General features: G+C 42.8%; 1 protein-coding gene across 5 annotated transcripts in view; it reads right to left on the minus strand.

Annotated features, from left to right (window-relative positions):
- Nucleotides 1-2,612: 2,612 nt before the first annotated feature.
- kcnn1a (potassium intermediate/small conductance calcium-activated channel, subfamily N, member 1a) overlaps nucleotides 2,613-16,904 on the minus strand; it is a 55,995-nt gene continuing 41,703 nt past the window's right edge. For 3 of the 5 annotated variants that reach the window (XM_053882804.1, XM_053882807.1, XM_053882808.1), the window contains 5 exons: nucleotides 16,102-16,243; nucleotides 15,618-15,728; nucleotides 14,089-14,216; nucleotides 9,937-10,006; nucleotides 2,613-7,205 (listed from right to left, as the gene is read on the minus strand). In XM_053882804.1, the coding sequence (XP_053738779.1) occupies nucleotides 6,900-7,205; nucleotides 9,937-10,006; nucleotides 14,089-14,216; nucleotides 15,618-15,728; nucleotides 16,102-16,243 (757 nt within the window). In that variant the 3' untranslated portion in view covers nucleotides 2,613-6,899. Of the gene's footprint in view, nucleotides 7,206-9,936; nucleotides 10,007-10,543; nucleotides 13,630-14,088; nucleotides 14,217-15,617; nucleotides 15,729-16,101; nucleotides 16,244-16,904 lie in introns of those variants that run through there. The other 2 variants (XM_053882806.1, XM_053882805.1) reach the window with 2 other exon arrangements.

Here is a 16,904-nt window from a genome sequence, read left to right on the forward strand (position 1 = left end):
TGTGTCCTATGTCCTCCCCTCTCAGGTGTCCGCTCATGCACAAGCAATATGCAGAACAATTGGGGGAAAAAAAACATGTGTGTCAGCCAGTTACATAAAAAGAGCACTCAAAGAATCCTTGGTTGAAGATGGAACACAAAAATGTTCATAAAGCTCATGTTAAACAAGCACAATTTATGTGGTGCCTAGATGCAGAATTTCTGAGGATGTAGAGATGCCTTCAGAGCTGAGCCAAAGGGCAAAACTAAAACCTCATTTTGTATCCTGTTATTTTTGTTGCTCAACCAGAGTGAAGATCAAGACGTTGCAGTGCTTTATGGGATTTGCAGTATGGATGGTGGGAGTGAAAATAACATTGCAGACCTTCTTCTTTTTACTATACAAACAAACCAACAACAGCACACCTTCAACCTTTTGGACCCCTGGATACAAGCCTCCGTAACAGTACAGTACAATAATCTGCCCAAGTATTTCACATTGTCATCATTAAAACCAGACGCAGACAGTAATTTTGATGGTTGAATAATTCATATAGCACTTTATACAGTTGTCTAGTGTAGTGTAGTATCTGGTAGGGATTACCTTTGCTTGTGCACTTTGTGGCACTGCCATCCCTACCTCATTCTGAAATTGATTTCAATTGAGCTCTTTTATGTACTTTATATTATATATGGACGTTATATTTGTGGCATATTAACTGAGCTGTAAGTGTTCAAGATGGGTGCCTTGTTACACAGTGCAGATTCGCAAGGACATTGTTTACGTTTTCATCATTGAATGACACGTCAAACTACCGTTTCAAAATATTTTTTATGAGACATGAAGGGAAAGTGTGTGAAAGAGAAACACAGACGGTTGTTAAGTTCACCATGGAGAAAAAAAAAAAAGAAAAAGTTTCAGCTCCTTGCCATTGATATACTGTACAACCATTCTATATTCTTATAAGGTTTGCAGCCTTAGAATTTTAGACGACCTTAAAAGGTAGTATGGGAACTCGACTATCATTACTCAATGCAACATACATTTTCTCAACTGTTGCAGTGCATCACGGGACTTGCAGTTTGTGTGGTGAAAGGCCATTTTATTGGACACTTTGAAATGATTCATCTTCCCACTCTGTGAGTAAAGTAATATAGGAACCGCTGAGGAGGAAAACCGAACATATAACCTCCCGACAAAAAGATTACGGCGGGCTGTTCGGTCTGCGACCATCTCCCGGAGATTGAAACGGGAACGACTGGAGAACAAAAGATGGAAAGCAGAATGAGAGAGTGATAACCGTAATGAATGACTCTCAGAAGACATTTGAAGGAATGTAAATGCCCTTCACACTCACTCTGCACCACCGCGGCCTTGTGCATTAAAAGAGCACGGATCAATAGTCTTTGTTATTCCCCCAAGTGTATGCCAAATCACGTTATCTTAAAGAGCTCGGGAGGGCATTAAGCACTGTGCAGCTGCTAGCCATTAGCTCCCAGGACGGGGCGAGGAAAGAGGCGTGCCGCTGAGAAATTGAATAAATTGCTTGCCTGCCTGACATGAGGTGTCCCTGAAGGACCCTCCCAACCTGAGCTGAACCTGTACCCGCCTGTAGTCGCGGGTCAGCTTCTGTGTTCCTGCTCCATCTGTGAGATTCAGTCTCACCTAGTCAATAAACTTGGTTTAGCTCTGTGTCCTCAACAGAGGTGACGCTCTGCAACATGTTTCCCCTGCTGCTGCCTGTTTTTGGGGTTGTGCAGCAACATGGGCAGGGTGAGCGACTCCGTCTCTCCTGTGGGACGTCTGTCTGCTGCCAAGTCCCTTTTGATTTGACTGTAATTAAGCTGCCTCATTGGCGCGGGCCGACATGAATAGTTGCTTGTTATTTCAACATTAATGGCGGTGTTTGTGTAAGCCCCCGCTTCACCTTGGAACAGAGGCTCTGCAGCTGCGTGTCCTCTGGAGCCTCTGTTTACATCAATACAGTGCATGTTTCAGGACGTCCTGGTCTCAATACTGAGACCTGCCTCTGTCATCCTGGGTTTCAGAGGTCCAGGAGAACGTCTCTGGCATGGAGGTCAGTTTGGACTTCTAGTTTTGCAAGTCTGTTTTGGACCATCTAGTTCACTGGATTAGCTTACACAGGTTCTTTTTGGACTAGTTTGGGATGTCAAACCCAGATGGCTTGGACACATACAAAGGTGAGACAGAGGACATAGAAGATGTCAGGTGGAAGGAGAAGAGAAGATTCATGGATGTGACAGACTAGAGCAGTGGTTTTCAACCGGGGTGCAGCGTCACACTAGTGTGCCGTGAGAGAGTGTCAGGTGTGACGTGGGAAAATGATCCAATTTCACTTCATTTGTCTAACGTCAGTAGCTGACGTTTTTCCACAAATGAATAGGGATTTTCTATAGGACTTTAAGCACTTTTAAGCTTTGGCCGAGGTTCCTTTGGTGATGTGCCTCGGGATTTTTTCAGAGGACGAAGGATGCCATAGCTAGAAAAAGGTTGAAAAACACTGGACTAGAGACACGGTGCTGATAGAAGAAGAAGAGCACTTGAAGAATAACCAGGAGTTGTAGCTGAAGATTCTCTTTAATCATCAGACCTCGGGGTCTCACCTTGCTAGGACAAAGTTCACCTGCAAAATGAAGGAACAGCAAACAGCATACAGAGGACATGTTAAACCCCACTGGCCATCCAGCAAATTTCCATTTATTCCAGTGCTACTACGAACATTATGCATCATGAGGCAGTGTACACAGAACAATGACTGAGATACATTTGTTTTTGGGAACAAGAAGACGGGCTTCACCCTGTTGTCAAGAATGGTTCCTAAGGTTGGTCTGGGCGGTGACGTATTATGGGATGCAACTCTTTAGTGCCGGATTATTCGACTTTTTTTGGGTGACAAATGAAAATAAAAAATGAAGAAAACAGATCAAAAACAATGAACATTTGAAAATAGCCAAAAACCAAAGAGTGAATGCTGAATAAGTAAGTTTTTGGTGTGGTTTTAGCTGGAAGATCTGACCAATGAAGTAGTTGAAGCAAAGATATTCCCACTGCAGATTTGCACAAGTCCGTGACACAAGCTATACCAAGAAGCAGGATCTTTGGACGTGTAGTCCGTGTGCAGGTTTTCCTGCTAAAAACCAAGCACAAGCCCATAAGACAGGACCAACCATATCGAACCAGAATGTGGAGGGAAATTGATAAATGGTAGTGATGGTTCAAAGAGGTTTCATGAAACAGTGTCCTGATTCTCAGTGGCCACCAGATGGCACTGTCTGCTCAAAAATGTTTGGACTTGAACAACTAATTCAATGAAACTTCACATCATTTCTAAACCAAGAGTGCCATCTAGTGGTCTCTGAAAATTAAGACACTGTTTCATCAACCCTGCAATACTGTTTCACGACACCTCATCTGGCCATCAGTAGTAAATGGAGTCTGAATTGCGATGGTGAAGTGGCATGTCGCTACCAAACTCGCTGCCTCAACCATTTATTAGCCACTAAGCTAAGGTTTAGGTTTGATGTGCAAGCAGGACATACAGGAATAATGTGTGTGAGCGAATGCATGAGGGCGCTATGGTGAAACAGGTAGGTCATGGTAGGTCTTTGCCCAGTAAGACCTGAGGTCCAGGCCAGAACAAGAGTCGCTTCCTCTTCTGTCTCTACAACAAATGGTTTTGGAAGCCTTTGGAATATGAGCAGTTGAACCCTTGTGTTAGAGCTTCATAGTAGTGAGGTAAAACTATGAAGGTCCCTCCATCAAGAGGTGCATTTGGTAGGGAGATCTTAGTACTGGTCAGTCCCATAGTCAGGCAGAATTGAAGTCCAGTTTAGGACAGGCTCTCTCCCTGAAAAATGGTGTCAGCAGTGGGATGTATCCTGTGAATGTCAAGGTCAAGGAGAGAATAGGAACTTCTTGTGCAAATCTCAGCGAAACACAAGAGTGATGTTAGTCGATCCTTGCTTCATCTGACCACGTTGTACTCCAACAGTTGCTTTGTCATAATGAGCGGAAGTTCCTTATATGGACTGAACCTGTCTGCTAAAGCAGGTCATTACAGAACAGATGCATCATGGGACATGACCTGAGGTGTTCTCTTTCTTCCTGCCCTGCTTTCATTCATTCAAACCTACTCTGGTGAAGCCTCTTTGTGCGTAGAGAGGATCTTAAAAGGCCAGAATCACGAGGTGACGCGAAGTGGGAGTTTAAAAAAATCGGCCACAGATTAAGAGGCGAGGAAGAGGGTGCAGCCAAGAATGACAGTTTCTCAACTGGACCGGTTTGGAAGGTTGGGAGGGTCAAAATCGAAACACTTGCTCATTCATGATGGCCCATAACAAGGGGTGTTTTTGGCGCCATTAGTGAAAACTGAAGGACAAAAATGTTAATCGCTCCAATTTTGTTGGTAAATGCTGCTTTTAGCATTAAAATTCGGACGGTTTCCTGCAACAACGGATTGAAAATTGCCGAGTGAAATGTCAAGTACTAAAAAATAAGATAGATAGGAGCAACAGTAAGTGTCTTTGTGTTGCCTAAATGTTCAACTGTTGCCAATAAAAAGCATAAAATACTTGACAATTAAGTGTTTTTTTTCTATTTAATATCTGTATTTGGAATATTTGGGGACATCATTAAGCAAGTTCCGTTACCTTCTGTCTTTTGCAACTGGTTGTACGTCGCACTTCTCTATTGTCACGACGATAAGAAGCCTCCAACATTCATCCTGGACTCTTGTGTCCTAAAAGGGCAGCATGCTCTCTCTCAGTTTTCCATTGGTATTAAGAAAAATAAAGTATAAAATATTTATTTTTAAGATGCATCACATGCGTTTTTAGAAAGTTCATAACCTTGAGTCTCTTTGGGAAAACGTGGCTACATATTTAGATGAGGTTGAACCAGGATCAGTAAGAGATAATGGGAATATTTTACACCTAATCTGGAAAGATAGGGGATTATGGGAGTCATTTTTGAGACCGAATGGAAATAATTCTTGAGTTAATGGACCCTGGTTTTCAGACAGAAAAGGGTGGAATGTCTCCAGTTTGGAACTGAGATCCTTCACCCAACTATCTTGTTCAGAGGTGAAGGAAGGATGGAGCATGGCTGACAGATCATTGCAGCATCTCCACTGTGTAATGGTGAAGGAAGAGCTGAGTAATAGGTCAAAGCCTATGTATTTCGTCAAGGTGCCAAAACACAACAGGCGTGTCCAACCGGAAGGCGGCTCTTCGGTGGAGCCAGGAAACTGTTCTGGTCTTGGATATTCCAATCCATTGATGGTAAAATTTAACTTTTTTTTCTATTTCAAAATTGTCTCTATTGTCAAGAGGCCACATGTGATAGAAAACTATGTAAAAATAAAAAGGAAATGTGAGATTCTAGAATTGTTTTCATCACGTGACCCACGACTGGGAGGCGCGTTGCTCATTGACGCGGGGGATCTGAGTGGATCGTGGCTTAAAAAGACAGCACCCTCCTCGACATGAAAATTTTCAATCCACATTTTAACCATCCAAGTTTCTTTAGCACTTTTATTTGGATCCTTCCATGACTCTTCTGTTTTCCATTCACCTCAAGTTGGATGCATTACAGAAACACATACTTCTGCAAGTCTAAAAGCCCTATGTTCTAGTAAAAAACAATAACAGAAGAAAAACAAACAAAAAAAGGCAGCAAACAAACAAAAGCGAAACATAACAAAAAAAAACAAACATGTCAAATCAAGTCATCCAAGGAAAACTGTGGTCAAATGATATCAGCAGAGAACCATGCGAAAGAAAGTGGGATTCTCAGTTCTACACGACGTCCTCCGATGAGGTCGCGTTGGGTCTGAAGACTCTGATTTAGGAAGTGAGGCGGGCAGACGACACGTTTCACTGTTGTGTGTTAAAATTTGCAGCTAAAAGTGAATTCACTCTCTGACAAAAACACACAAAAATACTCTCATGGTCTCACTCTCGCTTCTCTCTCTCTCTCACCGTGTTAGTAGGAATAGAAAAGAAGTGTCGCAGTGTGATGGAGTCAATGTTATGCATCACATTAAGACATTTTCTTTAGATTTTTGGAGAGGAATGTATCTGAAAAAGGAATGCAATGCTGTAGTCAGACTGTTATCTTCGTAAAAAAGCTCTGAAATTAGTAATTAAATAACCTTCTACTATTTATACATTCAGGCACTGAAAAATCACATGTCAATATGTAACTAAAAAAGATAGTCACTCTCATTTCCCTTGTTAAGAACAAGGAACCTTGAAGTTGGCAATTGTGTAAGTTTTCCTCCCCAGTTGTGACGCCGTCTCTTTTCACTCTGCGTTTCCCTTAAGTGCATTTTGAAACACCGACAAGAAGTCACAGCTTTCGTCGCCTCTGCTAAAGCTAACTCGTGGGAAAGGTCCATGACACTAGCGCTGCGACTGGAGTCTCTTCACCAGACCGCTAGATCGATGGACAGAAGGGTGGACGGACGTCCTCCATGGCCGTCAGCTTCACAGCTCAACCTCGTGGTTAAGGACTTTCCGGTGTGATAGCCAGCTCTCACCCCATCGACCCTGAACTCACTCCTGTGTTAACTGTACAAGGGCTTTTACAAAAAAGCTAAGTTGAACAGCCATACAATGGCTAAAACATAAACCATATCTCTACTTTATCTCAGTCGTGTTAAGATTTTCTTCTCTTTTTTTGGATGCACTTGTGTTGTTTCATGATTTGAGTCTTTGTTTGCCTCTGTTCTTTTTGAGCAGCTCCGATCCTGCGCTGAGACGGATCAGTCACAGAAGGATTTGACGCGATGGGGCGGGAAGGAGGGAAGGGAACACGGCCGTCCAAAAACGGAAAAGGACGCTCTCTGAAGGGGTCAGAGGAAGGGCGCGGCTTGAAGGTGAGCGGAGGGTCCGCCGTGGTCATCCGCTGTCAGACGACGTGTGGGGGGCCGTGGAGGGGGAGCGCCGCCGCCGAGTGGTGGAAGTCCAGGAGCGCTCCGAACGCTCGGAGCGCTCGGAGGCTAGCGAGGCAGGACGGAAGCGGTGAACAAAGCCGTCCAGGAAGTCCTGCTGCTGCTGGGTTATGGCTTGGGAGATGAGACAAGGCAGCGCCTGCAGGCTGCCTGTGACTGAGTCCAACTTGTCCTCCAGTGTGCCGATTCGCTTGTCCAGCTCCTCGCTGCGCTCCTGCAGCTCTGACACCAGGTCGTACATCACATTCTGGGTCTAATGACGGAGAAGCGGGACGGGGAGGTGAATGAACAGGACGGACAGGGAAGCAGGGACAAGGAGAGGAATAGAATTAATAACCACAAGTCCAGGCGCTTGAAACTTTAATACATCAAGGAGGGATTTAAGAAGAGGACAGTCAGCACCAGATGGGCCGACATCCTTCCCGCTGAGGTTAAATACAAGACAGGGAAACATGCCCCTGAGAGAGAAGCAACTTTTTCATAAATGAGACAAGTGCAGCGGAGTGGACGGAAGTGTGAGAAGATCTGGAAGCACAGCGGTTCCACACTTTCAGCAGGTCAGCAGAGATTTTATCTTTCTGCCGATTTAACAAGCCGCTCGCTCGGTCGCAGCCGGCGCGAGCGCTTAACGTCCACAACACAACTCATCCTCCTAATGAAAAGTGTTTTTATTATCCAGCTCTAATTGTTCTGCAGTGGCGACTCTGCAGAGGCCGACTGCTGGCGTCAGACTCCTGCTGGACCCGGGACAGAATAATACACATTTGGAGATATTGATCTGTTTATTCACCTGCATTTGGGCCCCAGGATCATTTTTGCTGCACTTCACCAGGAGAACATGACGCTCCACAACCCGCCCCAGTGACCATGCTGATTCATGCTGTTTTCATCCGTCTGTGGTCGGTTTACAGTCCACCACACTGCCAACCCCCAACCGAGCTTCCTTCCTTCCGTCCAGTTGCTGCCCACATCGGCTTCCAGACTGTGAAACAATGGTGTGTATCCCAGAGCCCCAGTCCCACTCTGGTCCACTTGCTGCTCCCATACCAAAAGGATAATCTTGCACGCGGAATTTCCTGGCTCCCAAATGGTGGCTAATACATCCCTTTAAAGGGAAACAGCCTGTTACGTGTGGCAAACTGCTTGCCTCACAAGAGGGTCTGCGCTTGGTTTGGTTTGAGCTTCAACTTTTATCAGCGGCTTTTGGTGTCTGTTAAATGATACGCCAACACAAACATTAAGAACATTGTTGCTGAAGTGGCTCTTAGGGGGAGTAATGAAAGGTCCTTCCTGTGCCTGATGTTAGGGACCGTCAAAAACACAGGGCAGAAAATGGTGTGACTTAAATGTTATAAAACATTAAAAGATGATGCTATTTGGTTATATTTATGATTTCATTTTATTTAGAGAGATTAATGATTAATGATGGATGAAGATTGTTTTAGGTGAAAACATGTAAATATCATTTTAAAAAGTATTTTCTGTAAAAAAATAATATATTTTTTTTATGAAGGACAAAAATACAGTTAAAATGAGCATTACATTATATATATATATTTAAAAAGTTGTATTTAGAATTCAAATCTTTTTTTTCTGACTTTGTGCACCCCAGACACATATGTATAACTAAGTAGTCTGCTTGAAAAATCCGTTTTCACCACTCAATATGTGTGGTTGTTGTGTGGTCAGTTGCCCAAAAAGGATTCTAACTGTGGACTTCAGTTCTATCACTATATATTGGGTCACTTGCCGATACTCTCTGTTGAATCACCCATGTTTAGCCACTCGACTTCTGTACTTCAGTCGCCATAATGTAGCCTTTCAAAAGGTGTGAACTGATGTATTTTTTTAGATCATATTGGCAGTCTTGACCCTTGACCTGAAAATATGACTCAACAAATGGATCATTTAGGAAAAACAGAGATGGGACGACTAAACAAAGAAGTGTTCAAGAAAAGATAGGGTCTTTTCTTTTCTACATTTCTCGAAGGGATAAGCTAAATGAAAGGTGGGAGTCACTTGAAAAGGAGACACAGCCGCGCTGGAGTGTGGAAGTAAACACACATTCAAGAACGGTAACCTTTTTAAAAACACAGCGGAGTGAAAATGCCATCCACATCAAATGAGGCTGCGGCCGAGCTCCCCCCCCTTTGAACCGTCTCCCTCGCCCGCCTGACGGGTCAGCTGATGGCTTTACAGCCGGACGGAAGCTACCGAGCCGTGACTGCTACACCCCTCTGGTGCGCTCCTCGCTGTCTTTAGCGGAAGGGGTTATCTGTTCTCACCTGCCGCCACTTTTGCGAGCCTACACCTGCTGAATTGTCTTGGTTGTGACGTTGATATGATTTTCATTTTTGCACGACGACGCATTGGGCAGGATGCTTGAGACGCCGGTGGTTGCGAAGGGTGACGTACATCACAAATACACATCATTGTGCTTGGAAAACGCTGACGTGCTGGGTCTATTGTGGTGCTGCTGTGAGAGGCGCTTTGTTAGACACGTGGGAACCTGCAAGCAAGGCCCCTATCTAGAAGGCTTTCCTCATCGCCATCACCTTGCCTAAAGCATCCTGCACCATAATCAGAAACACATGTTTGAGAATGGAAAATACTCACTTATTTTTCAGTGAATTCATCCAATATGGCCTCATGTGTCTTTGTTTGGCTCGCGGGATGAAGTTGTTCCACAGCCACACTGTTGTATTAGGTAATGTGCTCAACTATATTTTACATTCAGTGACTTCCTGGAATCTGTGCTGGTTGCCTGGCAACCCCATGAAGGTGATAAGACACCAGTTTCTAATCAGTATTCCAGTCTTGCGGCTAGGCTAAGCTTCATCCTCAGCCAGCAGATCTGAGAGCAGCAGTGGAGAGTTTTCAAAAAGAGGGCGCGTCACCCCAGAATAAGTCAGAGCCCGGCTTTAAGTGGTGGACTGATCGCTGCCAGAGGATTTGGGACACTTGAGGTTTGAGAGGTGACTTGCCTTTGCCAGGTCCACCAAGGTGTTGGCCTGGTCGTTGAGCTTCCTCTGCTCCATCTTCACGCTGCGCAGTCTGGGAGGAGAGCAGGGGAGCGGGGAGGGGTTAGAGGTGTGGGGGGTACAGAGAGTAGAGGTCGTACGGGGTCATGACAAGGTAGAAGGAGGAGGGACAAGACGTTTTCATCAGAACTGCTCAGTCACCGAGGGCACCGCAAAGGCAACCGGCATGCATCATAAATAAATGTATGATACATATTCATATATACATATGGGCAGTATATGGGTTGTTGATGCAGCAATCTGCTCTCTCTCAAGAGTCTGAATCATTTCACAGTTCATGTATTCAAGTGTGTTGATAATGATGTTTGTAACAGCAGTACAGCTGCTGACGTCCTGCTCACACACTAAGGTCAAGGGAAAACATGAAACACACTTTCTTTCCCCCCATCGCTAATGATAGTCATTTTGAAATTGAAAAACAAAATGTTTTTAGCAGTACCACATTAATAAATGAATAAAATATACTGAGAAAATACCCCTTAAATAAACATTCACCACTTAAAAAAATGTTCCAACAATTATTATTTATCATCATTTATATGGAGGATATTTAAATAAAATGTATATAAAATGAAAACATACATAAACAAGACATATATTCTCATATTTTTTTGTCATAATGCAATTTAAAAGGAAAAAAAAGGTTTTCAAATTGTATAACTTTCTCTCTCGGAATAGCACTGTATTGTATATTTTATAAAAAATATGTTTAATTCACTCATATTCTGCCTTTACATGAAATTATATTTGTCAGTCACATTGTTCTTAATTTATTGTGCATTTTTCAAATTTAATTTATTTTTTTTGTGTCCTACAGTCAGCCATACTTGGTCATAATGTTGTCATAAACAATATTAAATATAACATCTTAAGAAAATATCAACCCAGTAGTGGCACCTTTTCTTGTCCTACTTTTTTCACAAAAGAACTGTTTTAACAGTAAATGGCGGAGGAATTTGTCAACAACCCATATACATATGTACATATTTAGAGCAATATGTATGTCTGCATACAGTACGTGAGCATTCCCAGTCTTGGTCAATGCAATACAAACCAATCCATGCAACGTCACGGAAGCATACTACACTTGTTTTGAATAAAGCATCTGATCCGTTTATGGCTTTTTGTAGTCAGTACCAGATCATTTCTCACTGAGCAAATGTGTACTACTATATTTAGTTGTTGGAAATGATCTTGTAAAAACTCAAAAACAACCTTTTTGTTTAGATGGGGGAAGCTGATTATGAAGCAATTCTTCAGCTCTAGAATGCAATATACTTCCATATGAGGACACCCCAAAATCAAATCAAAACATTCCCAATCCCAGTCACCCAAAAATGAGGCCATTGAAAGGAAAGATGACATGCCCTTTGGTGGGTGGCAGATACTGTGGTCACAGAGATTCGCGCGGTGACTGTGAGGGGAACATGTATACTGTACAGATTTATGTGTGTCGACATGTTTCATGTACTCGAGGATAGTAAACACAGATAAAAAATGAGGCCAGCAATGTGTTGTCAAATGATAGGAGGATGGCAACTCAAGAGGGATGTTTCAAGCAGACGCTTATATGAGTCTTCGGGCCCTGTTGATTCACACGAAAGCTCCTGGGTCAGCTACTTCATGAAGAGTGTTGTTCAAAAAGGGCATTTGGCTGGAAGTAATATTCGATTTAGTCCACCGACTTTGGCATGGACAGTCTTGGACGGAACCATCTTGAGATGAGGTTCTCTTCTAACATAGAGAGCTCTTCGTTCAGCCGTCGGAGGATGACCGTCACCCAAGAAAACCATTGGGCCTGAGCCAAGTTCACCTCTCTTTCCTTTAAAGGACCATCTAGCAACCAGTTCTGAGGCGGCCTCGAGACGCTTCCACCTACACAATGTGGTCGTCTAGTGAAAAATGCCCATCGCCTGTCAACTAATGATGACATCACACTATGCCATTTTGCTTAAGGAGTTTTATCTTCTTCTTTTTCATAATAAATTAAATTCTATTTCACATTCTAAGACCATTTTCCTTCGACAATGAAAGTGATGTGGTGATGTAGCCATGCAGATTGTTGTTTTTTTTTTTTTTTTTTAATCTCAGCAGAAAACTCTAAAAAGACATGAATGAAGCACAGAAATGAATTTTGGTTACACTTTTTATTAAGGAACATATATATATATATATATATATGACCCTTTGTTTAATAATAGTTATATTAACAACGTATTACCATGCAATTACTCAGTATAAAGTGTAAACTATATACTGACAGTATAAAGTGTAAACTATAAACTAACTGCTGTAACTACTGGTTATTAACAATAAATAAAAAGGAGTTTTTTTGCAGTCTATTCCTGCTCAGAAGAAATGCAGCTACTTCCTGTTTGGGCACTTGCACAGTGGAATTCCTCCAGTTGGAGGAAATATCTCTCGTTCAATCTTTTGTTTATAGAAATTTTTCATATTTAATAATGAAAAAGTGAACAAAACAAGTTGTGATGTCATCATCAGGCGCCAGGACAAGCGTATTTAGCGATATATGGAGAAGCATTGGTGCTACTCCGAGTCTCTCATCAGCGTAGTTCATGCTTGCACCAGATTTTTGAGACCAAACTGGATTCATTTCTCTTCTTCTCTTTTCTCTTTTCTGGATTAAAATACTTTTTCTCCATTTGGAAATGATAATCGCATCTCCAGTGTTGTTGTCCAAGCTCAGCAAAAGCGTGGACACAGCGAGGACCCTTGTCGTCCTATGTTCTACACTGGTTCTCGGTATCTCTCATCGACGACATCATGGCAGAAGAATACAGTGAACTACGGACGTGAATAATGTGACACGGTTGGCCATCATCTGAGAGGAAGAATCTCCCTGTTCAGCAAAATTCTGCGACGGGATGACATTCAAGGGCATTTATTCATGTGCAAATCAGTATATCAGAGCGCGACGGCTCGCTCGCGGCTCTCTGCTGGTGGGGAGCCATTTCTGTTGCCGTGTTTGTTTTATCCTGCGCGCTGTCAAAGAATTAGGAATAAAAGCTCCACTTAAGTGCATTCTACCTTGTGACCTTGATGAAATGCGCAAGTCTTGTCATAGGAACTTAAATATGAATGAAACAGGCACAAAAAAAATATCAAAGCAAAAGCTGACACTCCAGCCCTGACAGAAATAAGGTGCGGTACACTGTGTCCATGTGACCACCAGGTTAATATAGCCTCAGAGCTGCTATATTAATCAGAACACTGTCGATGAAGATGAGCAGCTGCACAGGCCAACAAAGCTCATTCTGTGCAAGACGTTCCTCTCACTCGCCAGACCATCCGTCCACGACTGACACCGGTGGAAAAATGAGTTCTGTTTCATTCCATTCTAGTGGGCGACGTGAGGTAGATACATGAAACACTCAGGTAAAATCAATCGAGTTTTTTTTTTTTTAACCACATAAATTTTGTGTTTCGTTCATGCACGTCAAATGCAGACACGGAGAAAAGAAGGAGAGGAAGATGTTGAGGAAACAGGAGGAGGAGGAGGAGGATACATCAAAGACTTACTTCTGAGCTCTGCGGTGATAGAGCAAAACAAAGACAAAACACAGTACAGTTTTAACCCCACCACATTCACAGAAGGGGAAACTATTACACGTCTCACTGTCAGCACAGGGTCATCGGGGGTCAGGGGTAAGGGGAGCGGGAGAGGGAACAGAAGGACTATTACACTAGATTGTATAGTGTGAATGTAAATGTGTGCGCACAGTCTGGGTATTCATCATCTCTGGAACCTTCTCCTTTTCAGATACAGAACAACTCTTACCTCTGCTGCTCTTTTCCTTCACAAAAACTATAGTGTTGATAACTTTTTAAATCTCATCTGGCGTCTAGCTCAGTAGTGATAAAATCCAGTTTGATGCTGTTGAATGTAGCTAAAGCTAACAACAAACAAACAATATGATAGTATTTATTGAAGTAAACAGACTTTGTCTGGTTTCTAGACTTCTGAAACAGAAGGTAGCCACTATTTCTGATCCACTCTTCCTGCTGTTTTGTTTCCGACACGTCCGTGATTCCTTCTGTCAGAATTTGGAGATCAATAGCCTCCGCTGGACTTACTGGTGAATGGCTTGAAGAAACTTGCGCTGGTGTTTCCGGACCTTGGCGTGATCTATTTTCTTGACCAGCTTGGTGTGTTTGTAGATGAGCCATGTTTCCCTGAGTACATTGGCAGCTGTGTTCTTCACCTGTTGGCACAAGAACGCCACTGTCAATCTTGGAAATGACTCGAGCTTCGTCTCTTACCTGTTGCTGGTGAGAAAAACCCTGACAACGCTGGATCTAATCTCTCAATCTGGTTCTGCTCTAAGTTCTGGTACCAGCTGAACACAGTCCAGCGGGAGTAGAAGCTGCTCAAAGCTAATTGCTGTAACCAAAGAGAGCGCATTTTGTCGACTGAAGTCTTTTATCTTAGCACATCATGGGCCATTGTTTCGGATGAAACTAAAACTAATTGGAAAACTGTCAAACCAATTTTTTTGTCACAATGTATGCCAATTCTACCACCCATATTTTACATGAGTTACCTTTAAATCGAGAGCACTTACTGCAAAAACTTGTTAAGATGACACATGATGGTTTGCACCTTGAAGCAAAATTTCAATTTCAAATTTCATAACAAAATCATGGCTCGAATCAAGTCAATAATAACATATGGAAAAGCCAGGAAACAAGCTAATTTTAGCATGCGCTTCTCTGTGGTTCGTGTCAAAGAAAGAAAACCTGCACGCCTTCACTTGACCTTGAAACAAAATCTGCAATTTAGATTTATAGACCCTGGTTTACAAAGCTCTTGCTGGTCACATAAAATTACTGTAAATTCCAGACTATAGAGTGCACTTGAATATGAGCCGCACCCAGTAAATTTAAGAAGGAAAAGAGATCTTGTTCATACGTAAGCCACACTGGTCTATAAGCTGCTGGTGCAGTGGTGCTGTCTGCTCCGTAGAAACATCAGTGGGGCTAAAAATGCATGAGGATCAGTTCAAGACTAGTTTTGAAAACTAGGTTCAGAATTCAGACTGACACATGAAACAAACTCAACAATGTTCTGAACTTGAATGATGATCTCCTCACTTCTTCACACCTCTGATTTCATCAGTTTGAAGTGACAAGACTCAATACTTTGGCAGCAAGACGCTCTTTAGCCTTGTCGCTGTATGAGCAAAAAGTAGCGGCTTATTTTCAGGAAATTACTGAACTCAGATTCAGCCCCAGTGCCGTGAGTTGGACATGACTCCAATAACAGTGAGTGTAACAAGTGTATTTTTAATCTGCTCTCTGTCCAATCTGGGCAGTGTTTTTCTCCATTCCGAGGAGTTAATAATTGTGAGGCTAAATAAAAGGTGCCACCTGGATCAAGTACTTTGCAGCTCCTCCTGATGTGTAACATGCTAATTGGACTTGTTGCGCGGCTACGTGGCAACTGAGCTGATAAGTTACAGGCACTTTTTAGCACCTCACACACGGTGGGTCAGTGAAGTTAGGTATTTATAGACACGGCTCAAACTGCATATGCTAATGAATTACGCACCAATTATCGAGAAAAGAAAAACACATTGTTTCAGGGTGTGTTTGGGGTCACTCACTCGTTTACAGAGTTGTGTGTCCATCATAAAGTTGTGGACGTGCTTCTCAGCCTTGGTCAACTCCAACTTCCTGGCCACCACTGCAACCACAAGTGCAGTGCAACCAGCTCCCTGTAACAAGAGGAATTTCTGTTTTGTAGCAACCACAGGAATCATTCACCGAATGGGATCTGAAGCCTCTGTTGTCATGGAAACCAGTGTCTTTCATGAGCTACAAACACAAACACTTAAAGAGCAACACACCAAGTTATGAAGATAATATTGACAAAGACGTGTTATTGGTTGGTTTCTACTGATGTTTGCGATCTAAAAAAACAGCATTGAAATACAGGGTAACACTTTAGATTGGGGAACACATTAACTATAAGTAAGATAACCTGTTTATTTACGCTTAATACAGGTATGAATAAGTTGTTTATTTAGGGAAATAAATGTTCCCTCGTCTAACGCGTGACCAGATACAGTATGGGTTTGTGGAACTCACCATAATCCCTGTGAGCAGACACACACCCTTCCCACAGTACGTGTGTGGTACCATGTCCCCGTAGCCAATAGAGAGGAAGGTAATTGAGATTAACCACATGGCTCCGAGAAAGTTACTGGTCACTTCCTGTTTGTCATGATACCTAAAAATAGTGGAAATAAGCAGAGGTGGGAACAACACAGTGAGTTAAAGCCGACACCGTCTGTGGCCAGTGAGCATGCTGAGGTGCTGTGAGATCCAAACAGAGCTGGTGGGTGGAGGAAGTGGAGGAGGTGGAGGAGGAAGCAAAGGTAGACTTGTCAGGTGCTGCACCTGTCACGCAGATCTACAGGACTCTAGAGGGCTGGATATTTAAGTGGAGAGAAGGGACTTCTGCAGAAATGAAAGCAAACAATGCCAAACTTAAACTGACATGGATTGAAAAGAATTATGTGAGGGATTTGTGCTGACGTGATGCTGGAAGTGAAGGAGGAGGACTCAGTCATTTCCCAGAGACTTACATCAACATGGAGATGGTCAGTTTTGATGGGCTAATATTGACACCTGTACCCCCCAGAATATCGCATTTTCTTCAACTGAATACTCTCTTTTGTCTTTAGAGTTCTGTTTTTTGGCCACAGAACCTTAACCTTGGTGTGTGTCACCTCCACTTCCATGTAAGGTTCATGGTTTAACACGACTTATGAACTCACACTCCACATCGGTTCCACCGTCTGCATTACCCAAACATCCAGTTAACTCAATTGCATGACAGTTGGTGGTCTGTTGAAGGGAACTGTAAATCATCAAAAGCTTATGTGGTG

This window comes from Synchiropus splendidus, chromosome 13 (assembly GCF_027744825.2).
Source record: "Synchiropus splendidus isolate RoL2022-P1 chromosome 13, RoL_Sspl_1.0, whole genome shotgun sequence".
In the NCBI taxonomy this organism is placed as follows: domain Eukaryota; kingdom Metazoa; phylum Chordata; class Actinopteri; order Syngnathiformes; family Callionymidae; genus Synchiropus; species Synchiropus splendidus.